Below are 24,147 nucleotides of genomic sequence, written 5' to 3' on the forward strand. Positions count from 1 at the left end.
TCAAATCGGAAACAGTATGGAGGCTCGTTTGGAAACTTTCTTCTCTTATTTCACGAAAATAGTTCACCGAAATGTGTTTCTTGAAACATTTGAGGCGAGAAATAAGCCATGCAGTCGCTAAATCTGTCTTTATTTTCGATCGACAACGTTTATTTTAAAAGATTCTCGGGAGTTTCGGAGAAAGCGAGTTGCGTCGGACGCCCGAGATTTACATAAAGTAGACGAGCCCTCAAATTTATGCAAATGAGGAGCGGGCGTCGTGACACTCTGTTTCTCGAAATCGCACCACCACGCTACCAGAATGCATTGCGCGGCTGCTTACACAGACAATGAATGGGGAGCGTGGAAATGACAGAGCCTGTGGACACGTACCATAGGTCACAGTCAGTGCATGGAGTGCCCGTGGCGTGGAGAAGATCGTCCTATCATTCTGCCTTGAATTAATTATAGAAAAAAAAAACGGCTCTTATCATTCACTTATAGGGACTATTTGTAACTTTCAGAAATGCTTCTTAACAGCGACACCTGTGGCCGTGAAATCAACGAAAGTCAGCGTCGAGCTCGCACTTGCTCGCTCTAAATATACCTGAACGAGCATCGCTCAAAACAGTGAGGCGACATACGTCAGCTAAAACCACAATATCACTCTATATTTCAGCTGCTTGGCAGTAATGTTAGCTGACCAGACGAAGGTCTCTCCATGAACATGATTTAGATCTGATCTTAGTGTTGGCTTTTACTGCCTCAGCGCAGGCTGATGCAGCGGGGCTCTGCAGCGTGTCTCCCTGCTCTCTCCACCCGCAGCCGGAGAGAGCAGGGAGACACCGGCACCCGGTCGGTAACGAGACGATAACGTTACTAGCTGAGGAGCTCCGTCACTTCACAAGACACGGGAAACCTCTGTTGGTCTGGAGGAGCTGCAGCATTTATTTCTGCTCAAACGTCCACTGAACATTCACTAGATATTCTCAGAGCTAAACTAACTCTTCTGCAGTGTGGAGTGAGCGCGCGTTCACGTCTAGAGGTGGAGCGAGCTGAGAATGCGCGCGCTCTCTGAGCGAAGGCAGGCAGGCAGAGTTGGAGAGGCAGCGGCCACATGCGAGCGCGCATATGTGAGCGCGCATGTGTGGCGACCCGCTACATTTATACGCTTAAAAAGTTACAAATAGTTCCTTTAAAAGAACCGGCTCTTTGAACCTACTCGTTCGTGACCGACACATCACAACCTCCTTCACCAGCCGACCAATGAGAAGCCAGGATGCTGGAGCGCGTGTGTGTGTTGGTCGCGCGTGGGTTAAGGGTTGAAGCGAAGAAGACGCGTGAGCGAGGCGACCAGCTAGAAGAGTCCGCTCAGATAGAGGTAAGACTGCTAACAGCTAACCAGCTAGTAAACACACACATTAATACCAGCACACGTTAGGATACCAACCAATGACGTTACGAGTTATCTCACTAATGTGACAGGCTGCTGGTGGACTGTCTTCAACACTCTGCTGCTTTTAATAACCCGCGACAAGAGCTAGCTGCTGTTAGCTTGAGGCTAGTTGCTAGGCTAGTTGCTAGGCTAGTAGCTAGGCTAGTTGCTAGGCTAGTTGCTAGGCTAGCAGCTGTAACGTTAACGGGTTGTTTTATAACAGAAAGTCATTGTTGCTTCATCAACTCATTAGCACACATTATCCTACAGGTTTTACACGAATAGAAGGGATAACAGGTTGATGTGTACATGTCGCGCTATGCTGGTAGCTTAAAGCATTGTTCACAAGCACGTTGGCTCCTAGCTTCCTGCTAGCTTAGCCCGGTTAGCTGCTGTCAGATGTTTTGGCACCGCCCATACTAGGTAGTTTATTAGTATGTGCTTATTGGTAAGAGTGTGTAAGCGTGTGGATTCATTAGATATTGTTTTATCAGTAGTCCTCCGTGACTGTCAGAGAGGCAGCAGTATGTGCTTGATTGTAAAAGGAGATGATGCTAACTTGTGGTTGTCATATAGCCTCTCCCAGCTGCCAGTAGCATGTCAATGCGTCATCGGCCTGCGCTTGCTTGCTCAACACCACCCAGTGTTGTTCAGTTGAAGTCAGCTCAGCTGGTCTGTCTGTCTGTCTCTGTCTGACTAGCTTGTTTCAGTGTGTCACTTTGTGAAATCATGAGAGACTTTTAACCACTGATGGTGTTGTGGTTTCAATGAAATAATGAAAAAAGGTCTCACATGCAACGTGTCAGTGACAGTTTGTTACTCAATCACTGTATGTGACTCATGATGAGAATATGTCTAATATAATTGATCTGTTTTTTATTAGAGGAAGGAGCTGCCACTTGGTAATGGACGCCAATAAAGGTAAAAACAAAACTTACCATACTAAATTAGATATTAAGTGCAGGAAAAGTTGGTTCATCTGGGGTTTTTTTGTTGTTTTTTTTAACTTTTATTGCAGTTTCAGCAACTTATACAATCATCACATTCTTTCCTACTGTATTTTCATTTTACAGCTGTCTCTTTGTTTTCACACAAAATTTCACAACTTAAAACAAGGGAGGAGAGAGAAAACACAAAAAGCAAAACAAGACTTCATCTTAAACTATAGTTTCAATTGAATTCAGAGACAAAGGGAGGACACATACTTAAACAATCCAAAGAATTAAAATTAAATAAAGTTAACTAATTAAATACATTTAAATACAAATAAATGTGGTGAAGGGTCAGAAGTAGTGGACGCCAATAAAGGTAAAAACAAATGTATTTTTTAGTTAACTTACCATACTAAATTAGATATTCAGTGCAGGAAAAGTTGGTTCATCTGTTGTTGTTTTTTAATTTAGTTTTTATTGCAGTTTCAGCAAACTTGTACAATCATCATCACATTCTTTCCTACTGTATTTTCATATTACAGTTGTCTCTTTGTTTTTACACAACATTTCAAAACTTAAAACAAGGGAGGAGAGAGAAAACACAAAAACCAAAACAAGACTTCATCTTAAACTATAGTTTCAATTGAATTCAGAGAAAAAGGGAGGACACATACTTAAACAATCCAAAGAATTAAAATGAAATAATGTTAAAGAAATAAATTTAAGTAAAAATAAATGTGGTAAAAACAAATGTATTTCTAGTTAACTTACCATTTATAAGATACTTCCTGGTGGGAATAATTCTGAGCAGTTCAAGACCTATTTTAAAACAAATTCTCAGGTCCATTCTTACTCAACCCCGTCAATCTCTAGATCTTCATACATTTTCGATAAGATTTAGGGGAACCAAAGTATGGAGTAGCTTTTCACATCTATCAATAAACTGTTCATCTTTCAAATATTTCAAAAGTCGCTTAAAGGGTCATTTAATAGCTGTTTTGTAATTGCTTTTCCCCATGTTGTCCACGTATTTGTTTTTATGCTTTTCTTTTTTTTCCACTCACAATGTTGTTTCGTTAAGATTGCCCAGAAATCTTTATAGATATTTAAATCAATATCCTCCTCACAAACACTAACCATACACTTCCACGCAACAAACACACACACACACACTTATCTTTTTTTATATATTTACTGTGTTGTTATTGTTGTTATACATATCTTGTCCTAATTGTTTGTTATCACTATTATGTAGTCATATTATTTCTTTATATTAATCTTGTCTCTAGGTGGAGGCTTCAGATAAGCCCGGTGTTTTTTTTGCCTGTTCCTGCACTGTATATTATTCTTAATTTTTTTGTTATGTTGTAGAGTCTTAAATTGTGCAAAATAAATAAACACAAAAATAAACATACTAAATTAGATATTCAGTGCAGGAAAAGTTGGTTCATCTGTTTTGACTCAGGGTTTAATATTAGCTGATATACATTTGTGTGTACACGCGTAAGAAAAAAGACTAGTACAAACAAGCAAAACTTGGAATTATCAATATAACCTCAAAAATGTAGTTTAATCAACAACTGTGACCGTAAAAAACAAAAACACAACTTAGCAAGTTCCACAAAATAATTGTTTGATTGCTAATGTTTTGAATTGTGTATTATTTTTATGTGGATGGTGAGCCACAATCAAATCAACATTATGGATGAATTCTTGTCATTTAAAAAAACGCGATTTGTGTAATGATGATAACTTGCAACAATGGTCTTTGTTGGTTTGGCAGGTAAAGGGGATCAAGGGTTGCAAAATCCAGGTGGGCAGATGGAAAGACCTCCCAGCTTCCACATCATGGAAAGGTTAGTTCAGCTGGTTTCTATTATGTGAGATAGAAGGTAGAAATTTAAAGATTCTCATGGTGTAACATGCTTTTGTTCAAATCAGTTGCCAGACAAGTTAAGATGGCAATAGTGCAAAATGGTACCTGCTTATGCTTATGTAACTGTTTTAAAAACCTAAACCTTATCTGAAACTTATCTAAACTACAAATATTAGCATAATGTAGTCATGTTTGTATGGTCTTTGGACACTTTGATATTACTGCACATTTATCAGCTATTTGAAAATAGCAAAGTTTTGGTCACAATTGCCAGTTGCATATTGATGTAATTGGCACACAGCCAAAAGATGGCAGTTACAGTAACTTCCTCATGACATAAACATGGTGTTGTATTATTATCTTTCAATCTCATAAAACCATCTTGATATCCTTTGGTGGTTCCCAACCCCCTAGGTTGAGGACTCACTAGTTTAAAGGGTTAAAGACTGTACAAATTGGTTCAGGGTAACCATGGGGCTGGAGCCAATCCCAGCTGACATTGGGCGAAGGCAGGGTACTCCCTGGACGGGTTGCCAGTCTATCACAGGGTTGACTTATAGAAACAGACAACCATTCACACTTACGGGCAATTTAGAGTCACACTAACATGGGGAGAACACCGGGTTTGAACCTGCGACCCTCTTGCTGTGAGGCGGCAGTGCTATCCACTGCACCACCTTTCTAAAACACATGTCATAATGTTTTTCTTTTACTATAAATTATTTCAATCCACATCAATTCTCATGTTTATCTTCTCTCATAGCATGCTTCCCAAAGTAGTGAAGAGGAGAGTGCATGCCTTGAAAAAGCTACAGGTGCAGTGTGCCAACATAGAGGCTAAATTCTACGAGGAGGTCCATGAGCTAGAGAGGAAGTATGCTGCCCTCTATCAGCCACTGTTTGACAAGGTACGCCAAATGATGTTTTCCTAAGAGAGTTCTTTCTTTAACTGTAGCACCAGACTTATAGCATTTTGTTTTGATCATTTTATGTTGATGCAAACAGAGCAAAAACTAGAAATAAAAAGACAACAAATAAGATTTCTCTATTTATTAAGTGACCAAATATTTAATAATCACTTGAATTGTTACCTGCACTGATGGGTGGTGAATTGTGTCTCTCTGGTCCAATCTGAGGTCAGTGAGGATGCATCCTTGGTGCTAAATTGAAAACTGCCACAACGAGTAGTCAACTGTTCTTTTGTCAGTCAAGGCTATTTCCAGAGCTAGTGACAAGAACTCAGCCATTCTTAGTTGCACTGAAGACTGACAGCTGTAACCCTGCTGCACCTGTCTGTGCTGTGTGTATGTTGAGTGTGTGTGCGTGCGTGTGTGTATATATATATGTCAGTGTGTCTCTCTCTCTCTCTCTCTCTCTCTCTCTCTCTCTCTCTCTCTCTCTCTCTCAAGTGGTGTTGATTTCAGTGTGCTAGCTGAAAATAATTCAGCCTTATCAAGTGAATGCTTGTTCATATACAGATATTTCACACGAATATTCCCAAATCCCACTCTAAAATGCTTAACTTTGTTGTAATGTATTTGTGTCACAGAGACGAGATTTTGTCACAGGAACAGTGGAACCCACAGACGAAGAGAGTGAGTGGCACAGTGACAGAGAGGAAGAGGAGGAGCTAGCAGTAAGTACAGATTTGATTTGATTTGTCTTAAGAGCCTGATCAGATGGCAAAATCCTCCTCCTTTAAGGTTTCCACAGCAAAGGAAAAAATATTTTTTTCTTACAACCAGACAGGCTGCTTGGATCTCATAAATGATACCAAGAGTCTGCTGAAATTGTCCAACAGGAAATAACAGGATTGTAGGAAATGTGGTTTTAATGAGAATCACTAGGACTAACAAACTGTGATGACTGTTTTATCTGTAATCTTGCATGTATCTGATTTTTTTTTTTGTACACAAGATTTGTGTATTGTAAAAGATCTTGATCTCAATGAGACTTCTCACAAAAGTCTTAAAAGGCAATGAATTAATTAATCTAAGCACAACACCATAATAGGATATTAAAATGTCTTAAATCAATCTTGCAAAAGTCTTAAAAATGCTAAGACATGGGAAGTGGGATTCTCTGAATCATTTGTTTTTCTGACTTTGCAATTTAAAATCTTAAAATAATTGGTAACGACTATTTTTTAAATAATTTACCTAATGTCTCTCGCATTACCGTCATGCAGATCAGGGTAGCAAACAACACACTTTTGTTTGCAGCTGGAATGCTCGGAGCGGATGCAGTCTGCTAGCTAGTGATGACATGGGGAAGTAAAAATTATATAAAAAATGACTATTCAACCAAGATTTCGTGGCATGGCTGCAACAGGTACCAGGCAATGTATACGAGGCATGGTGTATTTTGTGCAGGAAGTGTTTCTAACTTGGCACAATGAGAATCAAGACAGTGGAATCCCACATTCAGAGTGAGGTTGAGTGTCACTGAAGCTTTTTTTCAGAGCGCCAGCATCTTTTTGCAATTGTTCCCCAATGAGGAGAGAGCCTATGTACCCTCTACAAGCGTCTTTAGTTGAAAATCTCTAGGCACTGGAGTCCCCAGCGTCTGGCCAGCGCAAAAAGTTATACGGACACTCAGCCTAAAGGGCATTTCACACTGAACGCGACAACAAAGACATTCGGTACAGCCCTAGTGGCTTGATCAGAGCCACGTTGTTTTTTTCCCATTTACAGAGCCAGGGCTGTGTATGAACACTGGCTTTTTTTTAGTGCACACACAGAACGGACAGCTAGTAGACCATGTGGACATATTCACCGAATTTGACAAAAATTGTATCGGATTAGAATTGCAGCGTAGGCAAACCAGACTTTTGTATAATACAAGTTTCCATTTACTGTAAGTTGTCTTGGCAACACATCTTATAGGTCATACAATATTAGGCTATTTAATATGCCATTAATTTATTAATTTGGCATATTTCCCTATGGACATTTTAGCCATTGATAATTTCATCTGCGGGACCACTACATGTGATACCCGCAAAAAGCCGGCATATAACGTAAACCCTGGAAGGAACCCTCTCGAAAGCTTAACAAACTAAATTGTGTAGATTTTCATGAACAGTGAATTTTAATGAGTGCTCCGCCCACTGCCTGTAGGAGGAGGTAAAGGAAAAAGCTGCTATTGAGGATGCAAAGAAAGAGGAAGCCACGCCAGAGGAAGACCCAAAAGGCATCCCTGAGTTCTGGCTCACCATATTCAAGAGTGTGGACATGCTCAGTGACATGCTACAGGTACATTTAAATGATTGATACACATTTCAACCCTTTTCTGAACAACGTTATGTGTCTCTGATCTGACTGTTTATCTACCTCCAGGAACACGATGAGCCCATCCTAAAGCACCTGAAAGATATTCAAGTCAAGTTTTCTGAGCCAGGACAGCCAATGGTCAGTATCATCATGTTATGATAAGAAATTATTATCATTCCAAATTAATAAACTATCCATCCATTATCTGTAACCGCTTATCCCATTCGGGGTCACGGGGGGCTGGAGCCAATCCTAGCTGACATTGGGCGAAGGCGGGGTACACCCTGGACAGGTCGCCAGACTATCACAGGGCTGACACATAGAAACAGACAACCATTCACGCTCACATTCACACCTATAGGCAATTTAGAGTCAACAATTAACCTAATAGAGTTAAAATGATCTATGTATTTTGGTCCTTCTCCCAGAGTTTCACGCTAGAGTTCCACTTTGAGCCCAATGGTTACTTCAACAATGCAGTCCTCACTAAAGTCTACAGGATGAAGTCAGAGCCTGATGCCTCAGAGCCTTTCTCATTCGAGGGGCCGGAGATCATTGACTGTGAAGGGTGAGAGAGAGCACACAAACATGCTTGTTAAACTGTGGCTTTGACACATACAATGTTAAGGTTTAAGAAAAAATAGAAATTGTGTGGTTTGTAAAACTTTTCTGTTCTCTCTTTCTATATTAATCTCTCTTGACTTTACATCCCACATATCGGCCTCCTCTTGGCACCTCTTCCAAATTTTTTGCGTCCTTGCTCTCAGCCGCCTCTCACTGTTTTGCACATCTACTCTCTCTCTAGCTGTCAGATAGACTGGCATAAGGGGAAGGATGTGACTGTGAAAACTATTAAGAAGAAGCAGAAGCATAAAGGCCGTGGCACCGTCCGCACTGTTACCAAACAGGTCCCCAACGACTCGTTCTTCAACTTCTTTAACCCCGTCAAAGGTGAGGACACAGAAATAGAGGTATACAAAATGTAGTGGACTTTTCCGACGGTATTAAAGTAATATTCAAAGCAATTACTCCTACTTATTTTCAACAACTGTCTCACGTAGCAGTGACTATTTGATTTCAATGCTTTGCTCTGTGTACACAATCTCTGAATAACAGAAAGCACACACAAATGTACCTGTTCGACAGTCAACGTGTCTGTTCATCTGCAGACGGTGTGGCAACATGTTGGCATGCATGTCATATGGTTTATCATTGGTCACTGCACTAAGCTAAATTCAACAGCAGGTGGCGGCAGACTCTTAAATTGTGTTAGATTGTGCAGTCGCTCTGTTGTGTGTTCTGTATGTGGAACAGGCAGCATGTCTGTCGCTCACTGATGTTGGACTGTGTACATGAAGCTGTGCTCACTGGACTGTCGAACTTTTACATCAACTTTGGTTTTACCATTATTTTCCAGCTTGGAGAGTTTAGGAGCTATTGTGGTGCTAAACAGTCAGTTAATGACTGACATAAATGACTGACTCAAAATTTGAGGCACCGTTGTGAGGGTACTGAAAACAACAGTCCATCTAAAAACATTTTTACAAATGACTGATGTGCGATTTAAAATTCTGTAAGCGTTAAGTTTATATATAGCACAAGCTCGAGAGTAAACATCTCAAAGACCTTCAAAAGAATAAATGAAAGACGACAAATCACAGATACATTTCTTTTGAAGCATTCAACAACAGTTGAGCTTGTTACATTTTGGAAATTTTTTGCCTGATGTCAGTTTGTTTAAATAATCTAATCTAATCTAATCTTTAAGACATTAGGTGACCTTACTGGTGTGATTGGTGAGGGAGGCCAGTCTAGAAGTCTTTTGTTTCACTTTAATTACCTTTGTTCAGTTGGATGACAGTAAGTGATTAATACAGTGACAGATCCCGTAAATCACCTTGAAATGAGTCATTCTCTCTCAAAGGATCAGTAAGATGGGCTGAATACACCTTTATTTAATTACTGTATCGTCTTTCCTGTGTAGTCAACTTACCTGTCAAACATGCCTGGACTTATTCTGACTTTGAGAAGTTGACCTGATCGCTCATTGGCTGAGCAAATGTTTGTCTTTCTGGTTCAGTCACCGCCTCGGTATATGACTAGTGGATATAAATAGCTCTTCTTAAAGTGTGTTCAGGTGTGCAGTTCTGGGGTTGGGATGTCCATTAGTGAAGAAGCCACCGCTCAGTGATTGTGTGAACACACACAAAGAGTGTATGGGACAAGACTGCAGTGCAGTTCATGAATGTATGAACCAAAGTTATAATAGTTTTGATTTTTGGATTTTAGAGTGCAAGCGTGTTCGCTAGTTTTAATTTAGTTTCAGTTTTTTTAGACAAGTTTACTTTTAGTTGTTATATATTTAGTTTTAGTTTTACAGTAGTTCTAGTTTGTTTTTGTCAGGGCCAGGTATAATGTCTCAGAAGTATGTAGCTACAAACTGTATACATGAATACATGGTTGGAGAACTGTGTAGGAACGGCCATAATGTTTAATGTTTGATCTTCTCGCTACTTTAGTGTCAGATGTGAACCAATTGCAGCACAGCGCCATATCCTGGAATGTCAAGTCTGTTCAATTTCTCTGGTTCAATGTCACGATAGTTAACGGAAATTCAGGCTGTCACCTTTTTTTGGTAGTGATATATATTATAGCTAAAAAAAATTAAATGAATTTACGTTAATTTTGTATTTTATTTTTATTAGGTTTTTAACTTGGAAATGTAGTTTCAGTTTAGTTTTTCTTAAAGAATATAGTTATATTTAAAAAAGGGAAAAAGTCCAGAGTGCTTATTTTTGTTTTAGTTTCACTTTTAGTTAATTATACTAACCCTGAACAATAATGAACAATATTTATTAGATTTATTTTTATACACGTTGAAATTCTGATGCTCATACTGTAGAGTGCGTAAAGCTCATACCGTAGAGCGCGTACGGCTCATACTGTAGAGCACGTACGGCTCATACTGTAGAGCACGTACGGCTCATACGGTAGAGCACGTAAAGCTCATACTGTAGAGTGCGGACAGAACCTTGTAAGTGTAACAAAGCCGTCTCCTCTTACACAGTATTGTTGAAAGAAGAGGAAGGATGGGATGATGTCACCTTTAGTCAGTTTATTGCCAGGGTGGTGGAGCACAGCTGTTTGCTAACAGCCTGTCAATTTCTGCGGATGATTCGACCTCGCGTTGTGATGTCATTGATAATAAGCATGGTTGTAGCCTTAAATGGGCTTTCAGATGTTGGTTGAATCACAGCTAACCTCATTGAAAGCTGTCATAAAACAAATGTAACATCCGCCTGTGACTGTTGACTCAACTGGTCATTTTAAAATGAATGTGCTGTTTAAAGTCCATCCCCTTTTCATCACACATTTAATGGCCTTCTGTAGTCATTGTAAAGCAGAGTGTTGAGGTGCTTATTGCTTTAATTATATGTCCTTTCCTTTACAGCTTCACCAGATGGAGAAATGGTGAGTAAAATGTAGCTTATTCTTCATAAAATCACGACCCATTTTATTTCTTCTTCCATTACCATCAATCTATGGGATTTGTAGCTGTGTTTAAGCGTTTTTTATGTGTTCATGTTTTATAGGACGAAGACTCTGAGTTCACCCTAGCCACAGACTTTGAGATTGGTCATTTCTTCCGTGAGAGAATAGTTCCCAGAGCGGTGCTGTATTTCACCGGAGAGGCCCTGGAAGATGACGAGAGTGTGAGTGTTTTCCCACCAAACACACTGTTGCACTTGAACACAGAAAAAGCCACAAGATAGGATGTTTCCAAAAACTTTTCGTCACTGTTTAACACGTGTGTTTTCACTCTTTATGTTTATTTATGCAGTTTGAAGAGGAGGAGCTGGAGGAGGGAGATGAAGAGGTTAGTAATACCACTTTCACTCACAAATAATGCGAATTTGACACTGTTCACACAGGATTTGAGTCTGCAACTGCATCACCGTACACATCACTACTAAACCATATCATAATAATAGCAGTCCTGGTATATATTTCATTAAACCAGCAAGTTCCTTGAAATCATATAATCATCTTGTCTTTGTATCGCAGGAGCAAGATGAGGAGGGTGATGATGACGATGATGAGGGAGACTTTGACCCCAAGGTCAGTATGAATTTTTCACCTTTTATTCTTTATGTTTTTCACTGTGAGTGCTTTTATTGTGTCAGTGATAATGGTGCTAATCAGGAAGCTCAGTGAGCTGAGCATTTAACCAAACCTCCTGGAACAGCACAGTGTTATGCAGCAGTCCATTATGTATTTGAAAGCCAGTTAAAGTGTATCAAGACAACTGTTAGCGTTCATGTGGGCAAATACTCAACACAGGCAGAGACATGCCTGTGTGTCATGTCACAGCTCAAGGAAGTGATAGAAACGCTATTGTAAACAGTATCTGATGTGGTTTGAACAAAGCGGACGCCGTTTTCATCTAATGTACTACTTCTTTTCCAATGCTGCTTGCTAATTAACTACAAAATTATAATGCTTCAGCATGGGAGCAAAATTATATGGGAGGTCTATATTAGGGATGCTGATCTAGAATTTCTTTTCTGATTGACCACCGACCCTCGTTAACCGACAAGATTAGTGCCTTTCATGCAGGGGTGTTGTGGTTTAAGTACCCAATGAGCCGCCCAGCTGCAACGATAACCCAATACATAAACAGGTTAAATCCATCATCTACCGCCAGCTGCAATGTATCAGTCCCCAGTTCACCCGTTCGGGAGAGTTACTGTAGCAGCCTTGACGTTGAGTTCATTGTTGTGGACACATGCACTCATTTTCCTAGTAAAAGTCTCCCTGCATCAATTAGTTTAGCTGCGTGGTTGTCAGCTGTGTTTCTGCCTGGCATAACATTACTCTGTCAGGGTCTACGCCAGTGTGTTGCAAGCCCGGTGCCCTGCCTTGTGTGTGACAATGAGTACGATGAATGTAGCAGTGCAGCGTGTGTACAGTTTAGGCTATTTGTCATCACAAAGGAAGTTAGCATCAGCCTGGTTCCCTCGACATAAAGCCAACGGGATTTTTCTATTGGGTTTTGGATTATTGTAGAAAATAAGCTCTGTAGCAAACACATGTTTATGATACTTACACATTTTATTCAGCAAGAAAATTTTCACAAATGAACACCACTTTTTGAAGTGTGAATGTGAATCGGCAGAAGTCAAAAGCTAACGTTAGGCTATAAACGAACTACACCATAGTCGCATGAGCTTGAGTATAAACACAAGGCTGTAATAAGGAGGGGTCAGAGTTATGACGTTTACTAGTCTTAATTAGCCACTTGTTAGCAACTGTCTTTTTAAGACACATAAAGGCTTCAAAATCCACGGGTGGGATATTTATTGATGTATTTTATGTCGTAGAACAAAACGTTAAAATTTCTTAAGCTTGTGTTAACCAGAGATCTTATTTCAAGCATCTAACTAAAAACCCATTCAAAAAACCCACTAACTTCCAGACGAGGGAACAGGAAGTGCTAAAATGCTAACTCATTTAGTAGTAGCTGTAATCTTTAGGATATCTTCAAGTGATTTTCAGAAGCACCCGTGCATAATAGGACTGTAGAAACTACAGTGTATTCTAGCAAAACTTGCATTTTTAAGTCTATACCTCCCCATGATGATGAGAATGTGAGTATTCTTATTTGATAGTATCTCCAGTTTCCACCACCAGCTCAGACATGCAATACATCCTGCCTACGGCAGACTTTTCAAGAGGTGTTTTCTTTTCCTGCTCTTACTCTCTCAGACCACTGGCTACAAATTATTATGTAATGACAGTTGGAGAAAGGACCATTTATTTTGTGGTTTAGTTGGACCGAGATGACTGTGCTCCATTATGAGCTATTCCAGTCTGATAGTGAGTAAGTGCGTAACGTAGCCCGTAAGCGGTTTTATCAGGAGTGACCAACAATGCTGCTTTGTCTGTGAAAGGGATTCTTTAGTACCTTGTTGAGTATTTCTCTCGTGGTACCTGCTGTCAGCTTATCAGTTATTCACTCAGTGTGCTCATTCACCAAATTCAGCAATGTTTCACTCTGCTCACTATGTCATTTCTGAATGTGACGGTTAAACTTGTGCATATTGTTGTCTCTCCCTTCCCTGGATTCCCCTCCATTACAGGCATAATCAATCATTCTCACCCCATGCAATTTCTAGGTAAGGGAGAAATAAGGCTGGCGTCCCACATACACTATGCACTGTCTAGTCCATTGGCTCTGGTCTGTTATTCTGGCTGCTTTCTCTCTCTTTCACTACATCCTTGATTCTTCCAGTAGTCCGAGGTGTTTAGGACCCTCAACTCACATCTTTGGGTAGACACAGCTTCTCTTCTCCCTGTCCTGTCTTTGCCCTTTCCATCTATTTGTTTTTCCTCCTGTAGTCCCATCGCAGGTTTCTAACATTGTACTCTTTGCTGTACCGAACCCGGTGCTTTCATTCTCTAGTGTTCTGCTTTCTTGTTAGCCTCTTCTAGTTGCTAGTTAATGCCCAGTGGCCTCATTAGCTCTCTGCCCTCTTGTTTTCTAATCTGGTTGCTGTCTGTCTGCTCCCCCACAGAAAGAACAGCCCCAGCCTGCCGAATGCAAACAGCAGTAACCGTGGTGATCAGGGGAGATGGAGACCTGCTGTCCGTCAAATCAGTTCTTAGCCAATCAGCAAGTCCTCCTACTCTTGCAGGCCTCGCCCTTTTATGAACTCATCTGAACGCAATAGAACGCAAACCAAACTGCGTTTTTACTATGTGCATGACTTCTTTTTCTTTTGTCTTGCGCCCATCTCACCCTTTTTTTATTTGGCTTCATTCAAACTCAAAGCGGGAAGTGACTATAATTAAACTACCATGGCATCACATATGGGAAGGTGGAGTAGGTTACTACTGCCGAGAACCTCAGAACATCATCATATGGATAAAAGATAGGAAAGGAATGGATCCCAACTTTAGTTTTCATGGAAATAAATCAGTTACTCAGGGTTTTTTAATGCCAACAAGAGAAGTGCTAGTTTACCAGGAAACTGTTGAACAAGTCTGACTTAATCTTTCACTGGGGTTGCTGAAGTGTTTTTTTCTTTTGTTATGGTGTTTTTTAAGAGACATACAATGTATCATTTTGAATTTAATTTACTTTTTTTAAATGTTCATTGTCATGTCATTGGACTATTTATTCTGGTGTCATGCAGCTGTATGAAGTGGTGCATTTCGGGAACTCTTAAGGCCCAGCTACAGTTATAGGCTCGTTCTCATTGGCTCAAATCTTATTTGGGCTTTGCAGGTCAACAAAACGTGAATACTGCCAAGTCATGTTTTTTGTTTTTTTATTATTGAAAAGCATTTCGAACATTGAAGAATTGTGTTCCGCATTAGTACTGCTCACTTCTTCCCAGCTCTATTGGGCGTAACAAGCATTTAAACTGAGCACTGGAGTGGACACGTAACACTAATTAACATCATGTGACAGACATTTGGTTATAGCTCAAAACTGTCACGTATAGCTCTTCCCTGTTTAACCCATCAACCCTGAAATGCTCTTTTGAGCTTGTGTCAACAAGGATAATGAGAACAATTAAAGAACACAAGATATTTGAAAAATAGAAATTTCTCTCCACATAGCCCAGCCCCAAGCATTACATCCAATCTGGTGAATATTTCCCTAAAATATAACACATTTAAGCAGACAACAGTGGCTGACCTGCAATCTTTTTTTGGTTGTAATCACTTCTGGTATGTACGGTAGCTAGTTCTTAACAAATGTCATTTAAAGTCAGCGACGGGACAGGGTGCAGGATGTTTGGATCAAATGTAATTTCTGTTGCCAAGAAGCCAAAATGAAAGACAAAACCACACCGTCCTCTTTTATTCAATTGTTTGCCAATTGTCATTAACACATCTAATCTAATTCAGCGTTTAAAGTTGTTTAAGAATATATAAATATTTCTGTTATTGTCTAATGATTCAGTAGAATGTCTGTGGAAAACAAATGGAAGAGGTTTGCCAATGTATTTTATATACTGCACTTGTTTGGCCGTTCGGTTGGACACCTTTGCCTGGTGACTGGTCAGCGATAGCAGTTGCAGCGAAAAATAATACCCACCCCCTTGTCTCTCTTTTTAAAAAGAACGATTGTAGATCTCGTTGGACAGATCTCTCAGAGCCACGGTTGACATCTTCAAATCTACCACATTGGACCGTGTGCTAGCAATGGCCTTAACTGGTTCTTATTCACAATTTGTTACTTGCGCAATATTTCTTTTCAATTTGTACAGAGTTAGTTAAAATATTCTATTAAAGTTGTGCGACATGGAAATGGGTTTTTGTGTCCTTTATGTATGTATGTATGTATGTATGTATGTATGTATGTGTGCATGCACCATTTGTTGTAGAGCGGTTGTTCCCACACTTCTTGTGACCCCTTGCAACCTCTCGTCAGGCAATGCAACAGACATTTTGACTTGTCAGTCGTAAACAGGTGTGACTAATAACTAACAATGTCTTGGCTCTGTTCAAGTGCCCCAGTAAGCTGTGACGGTGATCCATCATGCACAATACAAGGATCCTGACACTGAAGCAGCTAAATGGAATCCAGCCATCCTTAATTTTATTATTTACACCTGCGCTTTTCTGTAACGTGTCATCTGTGAAAAGACCTATTGAGCAAGACACTTAGTCGTCAGTGGAGCTGCTCAGTAGTCCCAAGTAACAGACTGGTCTTACTGTCCAGCTCACAACAGCTCTCTTGCTGTAGAGAGATTGTGTGCTCAGATAAGTTTCCCTGGGTGAATGCACATGCTGTTGACAGCACAATGTGACCGGACACTGAATAGCCATGCACATTGACTTCGCTATTAGGCATCAGGTGATGATTTGCAAATGATTTCCTTCCTCTCAAACACCACGGTGACGTCGTAACAGCGTGGCGGTATCCAAGCTGGAGGAATTTGCTTACGCTCTGCCCAACATCAGGCAAGGCAACCAGAATGTCTGGAATTCTGTCTTGCCGATAGAGAAAGCATGCACGCTCCTCTGAGGGACCCTTGTAATGCATTGTGGGAGATAATGGCTGAGTGCTGGGTAGTTTCTGGAGGAGGATGGCGATACTGTGTCTTAGCAACCTAAGTTTTCTGCTAAGTGCTGAGAGACAGGTGCTTTCTTATCCCGTCACCTCGTCCAGCAACACTTGCAAACTGTGTGTGTGTTTATGCTTCGATCTTCATGGGAACAGAGGTGACAACATGTGACTGTGTGAGAAAACAGAAGTTCATGACAAGGGCTATAGGTCCCTGTCAACACCAAATCCCTAATGTTTTTTGTTTTTTTATAGTAATAAAATGTATGAGGGGTTTTGCTGTTTTGGAGGAGATGAGTAGGCAGCAGTGACTTCTGATCCTTCAGTTGTCAACAGCAGACAGACAACAAACTGAAATATCTCCTGTCTCTTTCTGTAATTTCGGGGATTTTGCTCTACAGACTTGTGAACAAGACACTATTCATGCTGAGGCTGCTGTGTGGGGGGTTTGAGGATTGCCTCACTGTAACAAGGAGTCCAATTGTGTCGGAAAACTCATTTCTGTGCTTTCTGCAGGAAAATGGAGCTGCACAGCAGACAAACTGCTGTTTGTACTGAAAATCGATATTTAAGGTGTTTGTCAACCAAATTTACTATGTATACCTTTAGTATGCCAACATAACATTATAGTAAAGAAAAAGTCAAAGAAATCATAGCATATTATGTAAGTAATAAGTAATAAAAAAAGTCAAAAATGTCTTAGTATAATATATCAGAAAATCTAAAAAAAAGTCATAGTATAATATGTCGAAAAAAGTCATGGTATACTATTTCGAAAAAAGTCATAGTTTATTATCTTGAAAAAAAGTCACAGTATAGTATATCAATAAGTCTTAGTATAGCATGACAGAAAAAGTTGTAAAAAAGTCATAGTATAGTATGTCCAAAAAAGTCGTGGTATATTATGTCGAAAAAAGTCATAGCATACTATTTCGAAAAAAGGTTACAGTATAGTATGTCAGAAAAAGTAAAAAAAAAAGTCATGGAATATACTATTTCGAAAAAAAGTCATAGTATAGCATGTCAATAAGTCTTAGTATAGTATGTCAGAAAAAACTTTTAAAAGAGTCATAGTATACTAATTCGAAAAAAGTAAAAAAAAAAAAAAGTCATATAGTGAGACTAGCACAGTAATTAAGCAGTAATACACTTACATATGAAATGATTAATTGTAAATTAAAAAAATTAAAAAATAGTATCAGTGATGAAGCAATGCGTTATCAGAATAGTTTCTGTCTGTGCACCCTGCAGTTTTGGAAGGTGACGTCTTGAGATCCAGAAAGTCAGAGGGATCAGCAGGCTGGTCATAAGACAAATGTCAAGTTAGTCAACTCATTTGGTCCCGTTGAAAGACGGGAGAATGAAAAGAAAAAGAAAAAATAAACTACACTGAGGCTTTATCTTCTGTGCTCTCTCTGACATCCTGTGCACACCACTCCTCAGCTGTTTGATGTTTTGTCAAGTGTGTATGTGCACGGATGGATGGACAGAGAGGATGTATCAACAACGCGTATAGAAGGAATCAGTTTAGTGGACTCAAAGGGAGATGATCTCTGAGCTTTGAGCAGCAGAACAAAGAAAAGGATTCAGACTGCCGGGATTATCTCAAAATGACGCCTCCTGCCATCGTCTCATCCTCGTCCAGCAGAAGTCTAAGGGTGCAGTCTTCTTCTGACCTTCCTCCCAGCTGCAGCTGCACCCACTGTCCCACTCTTGGCCCCAAGGTGCTTTTGGCCCAGCCTGTACGTGAGCGCACACACGAGTGTGCTTGAACGAGCTTGTCTGTGTGGGGTCTTTTGTATCGTCCTCCTCCCGGTCGGAAGTGGTGTGAGCCAGATTGAGTTCCAGAGAAAGGAGGGAATAGAGAGGTGCTTTATGCTGCTGACGCCGGGGTTGGTGTTCACAACTGAATGAGTTGAACCAAAGAGACCATTACGTCTTAGATCTGATAATGTTACTGGTGGCATTGACACAAGAACTCACAGCTTTGCACACATTTTGATCATTCTTTGGTTATCAGATGATGCATGAAGCGCAAAACTGAAGTTATTGTCTCCTTACTTTCTTATTTGTTTTCTAGCAGCGTGGCTCTATGGCCTGTCGGTCCACCACTTTGGTCCAGATGGAAGTATCTCATTAACTACTGGACTGGATTGGATGAATCCCAATGACTTTGATGATCCTGACTTTTTTCCTATATGAGGTTAATTTTGAGTGAAATGTCTCGACAAAAATCAAATTGAAGTCTATGAAATTTGGTACAGACATCCATGTTCCCCTCAGGATAAATTATAGGCCCAATCCCAATGTCCACACTCACAGGCTTTGAGGCACACTCCTGTAAAGTTTGTGATGGTTTAGGGCTGTCCCACTGTCAAATCGTCAAGTCCTTGAGGGCTTTTTGAGCCCTTTCTGAACAATCTCCGTAAGTCTGCATTTCTGCAGGCTTTGTCTGAGGTATTTACCCACAATTCATGGCATTGTGACGTTAAACACGGTTACCAGGGGAAGCCCAAAAAACAAAAAGATAAACAAAGAGGTGTTCAGCCAGGCGTATTTAAATTTACACAGTAACATTAATGATTTAAGATGGTACATAAAAACACATGAAATCAGAGGAATGCAACCGTTAGACTATATGACACACCTGTTTTTTTCATCAACCATTTCTTTTAAGTTTGACAAAATCAAGTAAATTGAATTGTTTGACAGTTACATCAAAACATAAAATCAAAACCCACAATTGGCGTCGTCAAGGTTACGAGATATGTCGCCGCAAAGTGCTGTTCCACTCATATTTATACCATTTCAAGCCCTTGCGGCATCTCACACTCAACCATTTACCAGGTGATGTCAGTCAGGTCCCTGAGGGTTCAACGTTTAAGGCCTTAGTGGAGGACATTGGGATTGGGCCCATAATCACTTTGGTGATCCCTTAACTTTTCATCTAGTTCCATAATCAGGTCAAACTTTGACTTTCCCATCAAATGGGAAAAATGGAATCCTGGTGACTTACTCACTCAGAACTCCACTGGAGTTTTTGCGTTAATGGTGAGCAGATATTCACTAAAATTTGAAGTGAACGATTCCTTTTAAACCAAAAGCAGTATACAGTATACTAAGTGAAGGCCAATCTTGAGGGAAGTTATGCTGTGTAGTACTAAAGCAAAGGTCAGGAAATGAGCAATAAAGGGGGAGAGTTCAGCTGTCGCCTTAACCTCTCCTGACAGCACCTGCCATGCATAAACAAAACCTGCCACACACTGCAGATGGCTCATGGGAAACTGCTCAGGAAGGGCAGCGTCCTTGGGCTGAGCGGTGCACAATCTCCTCCAGGATTGAGACCAAACAAGGATGTGACTAACACTTCAGCGTGGGTTTCACAATATCTTTTCCGTCGTCTCAAGACAAAACTGTTTGAAATCCCTCCAGTCATCATTATCTGGGCTGTTTAAATGTTGTATGTGGGCGTCAGGTGATGGAAATATTAGATATATATAGATTTTGACGGCTGTTGGCCGAAACACAATCCACCTATTCTTTTTATTTATTTATTTTTGTACTTGCTCATTTCGGGCAGGAGCATGTTCAGTCTTCCTGACTGGCATGTCTTTTGGATGAGTGTATGGCAGTGTGGGGAAAATGTGTAAAGTCTTTGTAGAAGAGACGAGGGAGTTGAGTCAGACCTGACCTGACCTCTACGTCACTGTCACTAAAACTACATTTTGAGGAAACATGAGAAGGAGTTGTGGGAGAAACGAAAACATTAAAAAATAAGCCGAATGTACCAGAGTTATGAGAAAGTTTTCCACTATCTGTTACATTAAAGCGATTTGTCAACCAGGCACACTTTGTTCTTTTATGTTTATCCTTGTGTGCTTAACACAAATGACTATAAACAATGGTCAATTTAACTCTGCTAATCTTATTTGCTTTACTGTATTACCACCGGTTACCTTTCTGCCTGGTATGTGTGGGAAAGTAAGCTTCACACCCAATCACAGCATAGCGACAGGGCAGCACACCTTTGTCTGGATTTATGAATGGAACGGTGAATGAACTGGGAACTGGGTGTGGCGTGTTTAACCTGAATCACACTCCTCGACTTCTGAGCACCGATGAAGCTGTGAGTCACACCTGAACCACGTGAACAGGCATGAGGACATAGGAATGAAATCAGAGACAAGGCTGGTTTGAATATATGTAAACTTTGCATGCTCTGCTTTGTTTCAAGGTCAATGTTGACAGCTAAGACAGAAATGGATTTTATTAGACTTTTATGCTTGGCTCCCCCCCAGAATATTGCATCACATATTTCTGGTTAAGACTCACAATTCCTGGGGAAATTCAAGTGAATCATTGAATCAATCATCAATCATTTTGACTGATGACTTCCAGTCAAATTCAGACTTGTTGAGGCATTGCTGCATAAATGAGCTAACATTGAGGAGAATTTCCAAACTAATAAATCATCTTTTGGCTTTAGATGGATTATCTGACAATGAGACATTGTTTTAGGGTGCTTTCACAATCCATAGTCAGTTTGGTTAGTCCGAATCTACTCTTGTCTACTATGCGCACAAATCCTTTCTCCACCAGTTTATCTTGAATGACTTTACAAACGTCATTGTTTTTGCAGACTTTATTTAGCATATTCTGTTCTCTTCGGCCCAGACGTCAAGCAAACATCAGACTCCAGATCAGACTCCAGATCAGTCCTCTCCCACTCATGTTAACCTCTCGTTTACCTGTGTCCATCTCAACAAATGCCCGCATAGGCAGCTTGCGTTACGGTTCTCTTGGAAATAGTCTGAGACCACCTCTCGCAAGTGGTGTCAGACCGGTTGTTTTGTTCCGCACCAGAGTATGATTACTGGGTTCACAACCGCCCAAATGAACTGCACCAGAGGACGATTAAAACGGACTAAATGTTGGTTTGTGGAAATTTTAATGTTCTACTTTTAGTCCACTTTGTTTCTGCACAACATAAACCGTCGTTACAGCAAAGCAGAGTCGTGGAGTTGGAAAGCATGGACCTAAAAGTGGTTAAACCATCAAGCCCAAAAGTCCAGTTCATGGCCCCGCTCCCACCACAGATTAGTTTTGGTTCAATGGAAAGACTCTAGGTTTATCATATAAGCCGCAGTGAAGCTATGCAGACAGCAAAGTGAATGCTACATTCCTGGCAGGGAGAAGGATTGCAGACCTGCATACCTGCCATTCTTTGCAGAGTCAAATTGGCAAGTATGAGGTGATGGACTCTCACCGGAGACTCTTCACGTGGCTCACGCCATGTGTGTGAAGGAAGTGTGGTTAGCCAAGACTGCGTGGTTCACACACCTTTTGAGTTAAAGTATGTGTTAATGATAGTTGGACACACAACAATTAATTAGTGTTTAATATGCAGTGACATTTATGAGATAGTTTTCTCTTGCTGAACAGCATTCTGGAAATACATACCAGAGTAATAAGGCCAGTGAAGGAATGTGATTAATTACATCTCCTGCAAGTACTGTACTTCAGTACAATTAGGCCTACATGTACTTAGGTATACTTTGTGCTTCTATATCACTACATTTTACGTAGGGATATAAAAAAATATCAATACACATGAGTATCATGATTTTTAATTAACCTTTTAAAAGTCCAATTGCCCGCCATTGTCCCGGTCACTATTCGATCTTCCAGAGGTTGTAGCAAGCTCAATTTTAAAGCTAGAGTGAAGGTACTGGCATAAAAAAAACTAAGAAAACCTAATAAATCCTTTGCTACCGACCATGTCATACTAGCTTGTCGTGAAGGAGGCTAAATAACGCTAACTTTTGATGAGGAAAAACTGGCATGGCCATTTTCAAAGGGGTCCCTTGACCTCTGACCTCAAGATATGTGAATGAAAATGGGTTCTATGGGTACCCACGAGTCTCCCCTTTACAGACATGCCCACTTTATGATAATCACATGCAGTTTGGGGCAAAATCCATGCAGTTTTTTGTATTGCCAGATTCTTGTCAATACACAGCCCTAATTTTAAGGAAACAATGTTCTTTATACTACATTTACCTAACATCTGTAGTTACTTTTTATTTTGCAGGTTACTAAGGCGTTAACCCTCTCTCGACCAGCTATAATATTAAAATGCTACTCATGTCAATGCAACAATAATACTTTGAAATATATAATACTCTGACAGTGGTCATTCTAGCTAATGAGCACTTTTGAACTAACATTTTCAATGCAGGATGACTACTTTTAATTGAGTATTTTTGCATTCTTGTATTTTTACTTAGATATAAGTTAAAGGATATGTAATAGTTCATAAAATATAAGCTGATGTAGATTTGAGCCTCTTGGCCATCTTTAATAACTGGCCAGTTCCTCATGACACAGTCATGTCCGTTTTCATTGTCTTCCAACGGTTCCTCCTGCAGCTTTGTGTTTGACTGTGCTCAGCCCTCATCAGCCATTTGTTCTTTTTCCCACGCTGCTGAATGCCAGCGTGGCCACAGACACACACACGCAGGGCTTATCAGAACAATGCCTCAAATAGCTCCGGAGTCTCATCACAAGGGCATGTCACCAAAGAGCAAAAGAGCAGAAGAGGATGTGTGTGTGTGTGTGTGTGTGTGCGTGTGTTTGAGGCAGGCTGAAGTCATAAACGTGTCACAGTATGCAGCTGTTACCTGCGAGCTCTGCTGTACTTGTCAGCGGCTCATCACAGCCAGCTCATCCATACTGCTCCCCATTGTTAGGCTGACTATGTATAGTTCACTGTCTGAGGGGGGCTTCACAATAAACATAAACATAATGTGCAAGCACAAACAAAATCCAACATTAATTTATTTGCACTATCATTGCAGAAATTAGCAAAATTGCAAAAAGCCAGGTTAGGAAAATGAGTCCTTTTACAAAATATTCTGAGATATTATTTATCCTGTATAAAACTATAGGCAGTATAATCAATAATTAATAAACTCTTGAAAATATTCACCTGTTTTTTTTACAAGCGGTAATTCTCGTGAATGTCTCCACAGACACCTAGTTCGTAATACTGTAAATGTAAATGGCTTTCATCAGTGGGCTAAATAGGCTCAATCCCCACCATCACGATTGTGTTTTGTCTAGAAGGTAACCCGCAAATTGCGAAAACATGCAAAAACTCCTGCTAGACTCGCTGCCCGACAACCTATCCTAAACCTTAACCATCTCGCGAGAGTTTTGCAATTTGCATGTTACCTTCTACTTTCACGACTATTGTGTTACCTCATTCAGCAATAGATAGGAACTTAACAGACACGTATTTAAAGGTAAAGTGTGTAGGATTTGATGGCATCTTAGTGGTGTGGTAGCAGATTGCATCCAACTGAGAACCCCTCTGCTCACTCCTCCCTTTCCAAGAGTGCGGTAACGTGAGCCACTGAGTGCAAAGCCGTGGTAACAGCGTACGCCTCGTTCAGAGGCCATCCTCACCATAATAACACTACTTTAGGAACAACAGAGGTCATATGGCGGCCGGCGGTATCACGCTTTTGCACTCACTTTTCTGCAGTTTCACAAGCATGTCGGGGAACTACGGT

At 40.3% G+C, this 24,147-nt stretch overlaps 1 protein-coding gene across 3 annotated transcripts; it reads left to right on the forward strand.

Annotated features, from left to right (window-relative positions):
- Nucleotides 1–1,236: 1,236 nt before the first annotated feature.
- On the forward strand, nt 1,237–15,814 carry nap1l4a (nucleosome assembly protein 1-like 4a). 3 transcript variants are annotated; one of them, XM_037767912.1, is made up of 15 exons: nt 1,241–1,360; nt 2,298–2,335; nt 4,121–4,202; nt 4,986–5,130; nt 5,772–5,858; nt 7,342–7,476; nt 7,561–7,632; nt 7,923–8,062; nt 8,300–8,445; nt 10,946–10,965; nt 11,088–11,207; nt 11,336–11,371; nt 11,560–11,613; nt 13,635–13,670; nt 14,070–15,814. In XM_037767912.1, the coding sequence occupies exons 2-14, from the start codon at nt 2,320–2,322 to the stop codon at nt 13,638–13,640; spliced, it is 1,059 nt and encodes a 352-aa protein (XP_037623840.1). In that variant the 5' UTR covers nt 1,241–1,360; nt 2,298–2,319; the 3' UTR covers nt 13,641–13,670; nt 14,070–15,814. The 3 variants fall into 3 exon arrangements, with proteins under 3 accessions (XP_037623839.1, XP_037623840.1, XP_037623838.1); XM_037767911.1 differs by lacking the exon at nt 13,635–13,670 and having other exon boundaries at nt 1,237–1,360; nt 4,130–4,202; XM_037767910.1 differs by lacking the exon at nt 13,635–13,670.
- The last annotated feature ends 8,333 nt before the right edge of the window (nt 15,815–24,147 follow it).

This window comes from Sebastes umbrosus, chromosome 4 (genome assembly GCF_015220745.1).
Source record: "Sebastes umbrosus isolate fSebUmb1 chromosome 4, fSebUmb1.pri, whole genome shotgun sequence".
NCBI classification, from domain to species: domain Eukaryota; kingdom Metazoa; phylum Chordata; class Actinopteri; order Perciformes; family Sebastidae; genus Sebastes; species Sebastes umbrosus.

Excerpts from the sequence above, each read along its gene's own strand:
- nap1l4a (XM_037767910.1), top strand. Across the intron at positions 5,131-5,771 it reads ATCAGCCACTGTTTGACAAG|AGACGAGATTTTGTCACAGG; the intron begins GTACGCCAAATG and ends TTTGTGTCACAG. Across the intron at positions 10,966-11,087 it reads CTTCACCAGATGGAGAAATG|GACGAAGACTCTGAGTTCAC; the intron begins GTGAGTAAAATG and ends CATGTTTTATAG.